At 40.6% G+C, this 9,097-nt stretch overlaps 1 protein-coding gene across 1 annotated transcript; it reads right to left on the bottom strand.

Moving 5' to 3' along the window:
- Positions 1 to 36: 36 nt before the first annotated feature.
- On the bottom strand, positions 37 to 7,781 carry LOC311110630 (core histone macro-H2A.2-like). The gene is made up of 9 exons (XM_084153163.1): positions 7,579 to 7,781; positions 6,270 to 6,461; positions 5,971 to 6,077; positions 4,461 to 4,655; positions 4,228 to 4,338; positions 3,972 to 4,071; positions 3,783 to 3,872; positions 1,787 to 1,961; positions 37 to 634 (listed from the first exon to the last, which is right to left on the bottom strand). Exons 2-9 carry the CDS (start codon positions 6,439 to 6,441, stop codon positions 469 to 471), a joined length of 1,116 nt encoding a protein of 371 aa, XP_084009289.1. The 5' UTR covers positions 6,442 to 6,461; positions 7,579 to 7,781; the 3' UTR covers positions 37 to 468.
- Positions 7,782 to 9,097: the final 1,316 nt, after the last annotated feature.

Consider the following 9,097-nt stretch of genomic DNA (forward strand, 5'->3'; position numbering starts at 1 on the left):
GCTATTCATGGGTGTTGGTAAATCAAATTGGATCTGTGGTGTAAAACATCTGGATTTTTATTTGAAAGCAGAATGAGAAACACTTTTTTTTCTTAGTAAACTAACTGTATCTAGCAGAATAAATCTAGCAGAAAAAACAACTGTCAAAATTGTCTTTGTACATGGAATGTAAAAACAATATCAGTAAATAAGGGATAAGAATGACAAGCCATGGGGATTATTAATTTAATCTAGTCTAAAAAGAAAGAATGCAATCCTGTAAAAGGAAGACAGTGTAACATAAATGCGTACAGTACTTCACTCACATTTTTTTTTTTACGCCTTCCGGGGGCTATCCAATGTTGTCAAAAACGCCTAATGACAGCACCTTGATCACACTATACCAGCTGCAAAAAACAAAGATCCATCTGAAATACAACTGCAACCGTTTAAAAAACACCTCAAATCGAGCATTTCTCCAGCTTGTCTTCACTTGGCATCCAGCTTGGCCATTTCCTGAAGGTATATTCCGATGCTCTCGCTGTCAAACAGTACAAAGTAAATGTTTTTCAGGGAGGAGGTCGTCGCAGAGACAAAATGGTTGGAGATGGCCTTGAGGATCAGCTGGGCGGCTGTTTGCTTTGGGAATCCATTCCTACAACCAGAAGAGATACACATGTGGGCTCAATCTCAATTTGACTTTCTACAATTCCTCACTCTCTCTTTTATTGGAGGAGATAGGTTCGTTTCCCTCCTTTGACCTTCTTCAATGCATTTTGAGAAGGAATCAAGGAAAGATGAATTAAGAAAGAGCTCTGGTTCAGCCTGCTGAGCTGCTGTGTTCATTTAGTCAACAATAACGGACAAAAAATGTCAACGACCAATTTTTCCTGACGAAAACTAATGACAACAAGACGAGATGCCATGAAAATGACGATAACCGTAACTAACAAGTTTACATTTTAGTTGACGAAAATGTGACAACGAGAATTCCACATCCAATCATAAGCATGCATGCCGTTGCAGAATATTTAATGCAATCCTCTCATTAGCAGAATTAACATTTTTTAAGTTGCTCGGTCTGATTGAGCTGATCTGCCCGGCTCTCCCACACAGCTCCCGGGTGGTCACTTCAGTCACTCGTGAATCTTTTTAACTGGCAGCAAGGACACTTAAATTGTAACTAACCTAAAGTAGAAACAATGTTTACTCTCTCATACTTTAATGATCACATCAAAGCTCTATTTTCCCATGTGCGCTGTTATTCATCTGTGTTACAACTCTCGTGGTCCGCAAATGCGAGTGCAGTTGTTTTTTCCAGGGAAATATGAATGCTATTTGCTGAATATTAGGAGTACAATAATATTTCTGGCATTGTTGGAAAGCTCAGATCCTCCCCTTTGTTTAACATGTAGCCAAGGCTTTGTAGCCTATATGGTAAATCGTGGCTGGTATTGGTTACAATCTGCCACAATAACAAGGTGCCAGCTATATGAGGGTATAGTAGGCCTAGTTGGACAAGGCTATCTCAATGTACACATGATGGAAGTTATAGGTATACACTAATTATTTAATGGGAAAAAATGCACTGACTAATGTGACTAAATTGTCTGACTAAAACTAGACAAATTGTCCAGAGTTTTAGTCGATTGATAACTAAAACGAAAAGGTATTTTAGTCATAAAGACAAACTAAATCTAAAATAGCTGCCAGAATTAACACGGCTGTTGAAGCCCCTTTTTACTGGAATTGCATATGTTTTTATTGTTACTGGTATAGATTTAAAGCTGCAGTTGAGTAGTCTCACCGGCCAGCAGGAAGTGAGGGGAAGGCAACGGACTTGAGTTTCTTCTCCTCTGCAGCAGAGAGACAGGCCTTGACAGTCTTCTCCAGCTGGTCCTCACACTTCTCTGAGCCCCATTGAGGGATGTTACAGTGGATGACAAAACGAGCTGGCATCCCACTGGCCTGGCTCACCGCAACTACGGGAGGAAGACACGCAAACACACACTGATGTTTCACTCTTTATTTGTAGGTTTAAATATACGCATTGACAGTGTACTGTAAATTGGCTTTTGAGGCTAGATTGGTGAATGAGGTGAGACTATCATGTGTCAATTAAGTTTATTATGTGTATGCTAAATGAGGGTCTTTGGATAAGCACATTCGGTAATTACAGTTGAAGTCGGAAGTTTACATACACCTTAGCCAAATACATTTAAACTAATGTCACAATTCCTGACATTTAATCCTAGTAAAAATTCCCTCTCTTAGGTCAGTTAGGATCACCACTTTATTTTAAGAATGTGAAATGTCAGAATAATAGTAGAGAGAATGATTTATTTCAGCTTTCATTTCTTTCATCACCATTCATCACTCAATTAGTATTTGGTAGCATTGCATTTAAATTGTTTAACTTAGGTCAAACGTTTCGGGTAGCCTTCCACAAGCTTCCCACAATAAGTTGGGTGAATTTTGGCCCATTCCTCCTGACAGAGCTGGTCTAACTGAGTCAGGTTTGTAGGCCTCCTTGCTCGCACACGCTTTTTCAGTTCTGCCCACACATTTTCTATAGGATTGAGGTCAGGGCTTTGTGATGGCCACTCCAATACCAATACAACTTTGGAAGTATGCTTGGGGTCATTGTCCATTTGAAAGACCCATTTGCGACCAAGCTTTAACTTCCTGACTGATGTCTTGAGATGTTGCTTCAATATATCCACATAACTTTCCTTCCTCATGATGCCATCTATTTTGTGAAGTGCACCAGTCCCTCCTGCAGCAAAGCACCCCCACAGCATGATGCTGCCACCCCCGTGCTTCACGGTTGGGATGGTGTTCTTCGGCTTGCAAGCCGCCCCCTTTTTCCTCCAAACATAACGATGGTCATTATGGCCAAACGGTTCTATTTTTGTTTCATCAGACAAGAGGACATTTCTCCAAAAAGTACGATCTTTGTCCCCATGTGCAGTTGCAAACCGTAGTCTGGCTTTTTTATGGCGGTTTTGGAGCAGTGGCTTCTTCCTTGCTGAGCGGCCTTTCAGGTTATGTCGATATAGGACTCGTTTTACTGTGGATATAGATACTTTTGTACCTGTTTCCTCCAGCATCTTCACAAGGTCCTTTACTGTTGTTCTGGGATTGATTCGCATGTTCATCTCTAGGAGACAGAACGCGTCTCCTTCCTGAGCGGTATGACGGCTGCGTGGTCCCATGGTGTTTATACTTGCGTACTATTGTTTGTACAGATGAACGTGGTACCTTCAGGCGTTTGGAAATTGCTCCCAAGGATGAACCAGACTTGTGGAGGTCTACAATTTTTTTCCTGAGGTCTTGGCTGATTTCTTTAGATTTTCCCATGGTGTCAAGCAAAGAGGCACTGAGTTTGAAGGTAGGCATTGAAATACATTCACAGGTACACCTCCAATTGACTCAAATTATGTCAATTAGCGTATCAGAAGCTTCTAAAGCCATGGAATTGTCCAAGCTGTTTAAAGGCACAGTCAACTTAGTGTATGTAAACTTCTGCCACACTGGAATTGTGATGCAGTGAATTATAAGTGAAATAATCTGTAAACAATTGTTGGAAAAATTGCACAAAGTAGATGTCCTAACCGACTTGCCAAAACTATAGTTTGTAAACAAGAAATTTGTGGAGTGGTTGAAAAATGAGTTTTAATGACTCCAACCTAAGTGTATGTAAACTTCCGACTTCAACTGTACATCATTTCATTACCATTGCATGCAAAACTTCTCAAACCTCTCATCCAGCAGATTTTACTCTAGTTTCCAGATCTCCATACCTGATGCTACCTCCAAAGGTCCCTGTGCTTTCCGCAGTTCTTTCACTGCCTCCAAGAAGTCCCGCCCCCCTGCCTTCTCCAGGGCACTGCCTGTAGACGAGCACACATCCGGTAAGAGGGATAATTATAATGGGCTGTGGGCCTTTCATAAGTCTAGGATGAAAAGACGAGCAGGTCTGGTATTCTCACCCACTCCCTCTTTGAGGTCCATCTCTGCATTTGTGGGGTTGATGATTCCCTCCACCTTAATGGTTCCAATTTTGCTAATTTCACTCTCTGTTAGTGAAAGCTGTTTAGGGGATGTAGAGTTGAAGTTATAACAAAATTACTTAGAAACTTGACGCATATGTGTCACTTATTTCCAAGGTGTATGACTGAGGTATCTTTACAAAAGGCGTCATAGAATGACATGTCATTACTGACATGAGACTACATTTCATGATACCTTTTGTCCAAGGAACAGGCTTTTCGCTGAGAGGATAGTGAATCCATCACCTGGTCCATCTTCCACTGTTGAGTTGGCTACAACAGTTTCTTTGTCGTTTTCTGTGTTCTTCTTTAAATAGAATCAATGAAAAACAGAACTTACTCATGCTTCTTATAGCACTATTTGACAAACACATTGACAAATATTGAGATGTTTTCTGTCATTCACGAAGCTCATTCATGTGTACTTACCCTTGGCTTGCGGCCTGGTTTACCTTTGCCTTTTTTGGTGGTGGGTTTCTTGATGCTCTTAACACGTTCCGCCCTCTTCTCTGGCACTGTCACCTGAGTGTCCACTTTCACTCGGCTGCCCCTCTTCTTGGACAGCAGCTCAGGATGGATGCGAGGCAGGACCCCTCCGTTTGATATGGTCACCCCTCTGAGAAGCTGAGTGAGGCCACAGAACCGGTGAATTAGTTGACTATTTAATATGTATTCAGTTTATCATTGGTCAATTTCATCCCTCTATGAAATACTAGGCAAGTGGTAAAAATCCTGCGAAAATGATAAAGCTCATTGTCTATTAAATGTAATTAGTTAATTACTGTATTTTCTCCCAACTTATTTGAATACAAGCTGAATGTACCCACTGCCTAAAAAAAAGTACATATTTTTGAGTGCATTGAGCATCTAACCTCTTACAGTTATATGTCTTGTCAGGATTTGGGGCCTCAATAAAACCGTTTTCCACTCGGGGTTAACCACAAAGCGGTGGCAGTTCATGTCTGATGAAATCCTACCTGGTACAGATGCCATATGGCGTCAACTGCACCTTCCTGAACACTTAGACAATGGTACTACCTTCATCATTATAGTTTCATGCAGTAGCAACCCGTCATTCAGGGCCATTGAGCCCCACATTTTTAGCAAAAATAATAATTATACTAAGTGTATGTTGTTGTAGTACGCTGTTAGTAGCCCATGTGCCTCACCCTAATAATTTGGTATATTTTCCCCTCTTAATTTCACCTTCTGTTCTGACTTGGTGGTGCACATGTAGCCTATAACCTGTTTTAGAGAAATGTAATCATCAAATATTGTAAGAGCTTTCATTGTCTGCTTATATGCCCCCTTTATTTATCCTACGGTTCTGACTTGGTGTGCAGGGAGAATACTGTAAGAACGGCCCATGTTCTGAATTCTGTCGCTGTACATTTCAAAAGTGCTGAACAAATAGTTATATTGACTACGTCCGTCCTAGCTCGCTCATTAATGTCTTAATCGAAATTACGGATTGCCTCTTATCCAATTGTCAGTAGAAACCACATTTATTTCAGCCATATCAGCTATGTTTTTTTTTTAAAGGCAGTAAATTAGGCTGAATTAACTGTTTCGCTGTCAGACAAGGCTCCGCTGATAGCCAGGTGTAGCAGTGGTATGGTGTTGGGACAGCTTTATGTAGGCCCTAACAGTTTGTGGGCCCCGTTTGTCACCGTTATAGTGCAATTAATGTATTGTTTAGTGTAGTGTAGTGGCTTTGCTGGCATGCATCCCCCAATTTTTTGTTTTGTTTGCCCCACCAAGATTGACATGCTAAAATCGCCACTGGTTTCATAGATCCCTATTGGGCACTAAAATCTACTGTAATATAATATGGTGTAACAATGATGCAAGTGAAGTGGAACAACATGAAAAACTGACTTTGCTGAGTTCATTATAGGAAATTTTCTAAATATCAGTTTCAAGGGGAATAATACTGTACCTGGTTGAGCTCCTCGTCGTTGGCTACAGCCAGTTTAATGTGCCGAGGAGTTATTCTTCCTTTTTTGTTGTCCCTTGCTGCATTTCCTGCCAACTCCAAAATCTCAGCTAAACAAGAAATTGTCATTAGAAAAAAATTCTGCCAGCGTTTACCAATAAAATATTAATGTTAATATATTTTACATAATCTATCCTGTTATTAATACACAAGTGAATTTAGGAACATTGTTTTTGTGTTTGCTGAAACAGGACGACACTGTGTGACATTGGTGTGTGTTTTCACTCAGGCGAGACACCAACCTGCCAGGTACTCTATGACGGCTGCCATGTAGACGGGTGCCCCCATGCCGATGCGGTACTTGTGGGTCCCTGTGCGTAGATACCTCATCATCCTCCCCACAGGAAAGATGACCCCTGCTCTGGCGGAGCGGGACAGTTTGGTGGTCTTCTTCTTTCCTCCTCGGGCTGACATCTTGCCTCAGCTACGTCTACCTGGGGAGGACAACAGTCATATTACCATGGTTAGTGTTCAGGATGGAGATTGCGACTACATTAAATTGGTTATTTGTACTATACATGCAACGATGAACCAATTGAAATACACTAGACCCTATTGTGCAAAACTGTTTTTATAATGCCCACTTTTTTTTTTTTTTTTTACAATCACACTATAGTACTTAATTGTTACCCAGAAATGTTTTGATATTGAGATAGAAACGGCTGCATTGGAACTTTAAGAATTCAATTCAATTGCCAAATACAAAGCATTGTTCAGAGGAATTGTAAAGTTGTGCATGAGTATTTGTTCATGATTTTCAAGATGGGAAGGTTACTTTGCCAGAGGTTGTAAACAAACTCAATAATACTAGTACAGAAGAGGTCCGCGGTGGCCAACAGTAGACTCCAGATTTGGAAATGCCATTTGCAATCTGAGACCCGATATATTATTTCGGATATCTATGTCCTATTGCATTGAATGCATTGCATTTTCTTGTGCATCTTGAATGCGTTTTGTATCCTCGATTGCTCCCATGCACTGGAAAAATAAAAGAACAGGGAAAAGATCGTGACACTTACTGTAGCCTACAGTAGGCTACTATACTCGACGTATATCATTTAATTAATGTTTTTCGTAAAATGTGACGTCTTATAATTACAGATCCTAACCGACATAGCCATACTTAATGTACAAATCACCATGAATATAGACCAAATTACATAAATGTGTATAAATAGACGTTCTATTCTACAGGAATAAAAATAGACTCGCTGGTAGGCCTACGTGCATTTTTCGGATAGGGTACGCGTATGGAAAAAGCATTATGCAGACCTATCTAATCAAGGGCCTCGCTTCAGTTGGTCGCCTGTCCACTAGAAATACGCGGCTGTTCTCTAGAAATACGCGGCTGTTCTCAAATAGAAAGGTCTGGGACATCGGGCCATAACCTTTCTTGTAATTCTGTTGCTCACATGCTACAGCGCAACCCCCATTTTGTTTTCATTGCATTGGATGTGTAATCTCATCAGACATGGAAAGGAACATTCTTTCGGAGACGGAGCTCGCCACAAAACGCAATAAACCGGATATGCGTGAGCGTGAAATGTGTACCTGTTTGTCGTCCTTTACACGAATAAATGCAGACCTGAGTTTCCCTTTCACAAATCCCCGAGGAATGGCTATGTTTTTTTCCTTCGCTGTCGTTATGCGTATCCTGTTCCTAAAAAACTACAGCCACAACCACCGTACATTCACAGGAGGCTGGCTCTACGCTACTACTGATGCTGCAAAGTGGAAAAAAATAATTCCAGGGGAAAATAGAATGAAACGCCCCCTTAACATGGCTTCCAGGGGAGAAGAATGTTGGTTGAAATGAACGCGATGTGCTTGAAGGTATAAAACAGAATTTGGCTTTGTATACCTATAGATCAGTTTGGGCTATAGGTACATCATAAATTGTGGATATATACATAGACACTCCAGTCCAGCCTAGTGTAAAGGCTACTGTGTAGACCAAGAAATATGCATCATGGTTGCCCACCTTCATTGTGTAAATTCTGCACAGTAGGCAACAAAAAAAAAACTCAGGAGTATACTGTAAAGGCCAACACTAGCCACCCCCTCCACAGTAGGCCTACCTTCCTGGAGCATCGCAGTGCGATGGCAGACACATTTATTTTACCCAGGTCCAAAACGGAACGTTTCCGCAGATCCTTTTTACCATATGCTATGAGACTTTTTTAACACGAACACTTAGTTTATTTATTGATGATGTGCTGCTTTTAGTGTCTGTGTGTCCTTGTTGTGTTTTTATGGCGTATTTATTAGTAATGTATGTTTTGCCTGGTGCAATCAAATCCCATGGGGATTAATAAAGTACTATATTATCTTGTTATTGGCCATTTGCTTATTCTGTGTAATCACATGTTGCCATGATGTTGCACATGTTCATATTCCTAAAATAATTAGTCAATAGTCATAAAACATATGTTAAATTTACATTTACAGGCTATTGAAAATGTGAAAATATATGAGCCTGCAATTACTGGCATGAGAGAAAGTTTCAGTTCATAAAAAATGAATGAAGGCAGTTGAAACCATATTACAGCCTGTTTGACTAGCTATTTTATGCATCAAGGGGAAATCACATGGGACTAGGCTGTCAGATGAACCAATCAGAATCCTTGACTCCATCTTTGATCTGCCAAAGTCAATTGCTAAATGGAGGGTAATGCCAGCCATGTCTGAATTAACTTCCAAACAACTCGCAGGCTTGATTTGTCTCATCTCATAATACCTTGACACCTTACAGACAATTTATTGAGTTAGAAAGTGTCAATACTGTATATGTTCAAATTAAACTGGAAATGTTTTAGTAAGCACCTTTGCTTGTCTGTGATCATGAACAGTGCCAGCCTTATTCTAATGGTATTTTATCTTCTCTTGTTCCCAAGGTCAAGATTAGACTTGTGTCTGTCACAAGACCAATGCCCTGCAGCCACCTGGAGCTACGTCATGTCCATTTACAATCAATGGGAAGGATGGATGCAAACCATTAAACTCATCAGCCCTGCCATCCTCAGAGTGCATCCTCCACCCTGGCCTATTATAATGTAGGTAAGTAAGTGAT

This window comes from Coregonus lavaretus (genome assembly GCF_964263955.1).
Source record: "Coregonus lavaretus genome assembly, chromosome: 36".
In the NCBI taxonomy this organism is placed as follows: domain Eukaryota; kingdom Metazoa; phylum Chordata; class Actinopteri; order Salmoniformes; family Salmonidae; genus Coregonus; species Coregonus lavaretus.

What these genes read in the sequence shown, in the direction of transcription:
- LOC311110630 (XM_084153163.1), bottom strand. Translation starts at nt 6,441, where the DNA reads ATGTCAGCCCGAGGAGGAAAGAAGAAGACCACCAAACTGTCCCGCTCC. An exon ending in ACGACGAGGAGCTCAACCAG is followed by an intron (nt 4,656 to 5,970) that starts GTACAGTATTAT and finishes GGCCTCACTCAG; the next exon opens with CTTCTCAGAGGGGTGACCAT. An exon ending in AACCAGGCCGCAAGCCAAGG is followed by an intron (nt 4,339 to 4,460) that starts GTAAGTACACAT and finishes TTCTATTTAAAG; the next exon opens with AAGAACACAGAAAACGACAA.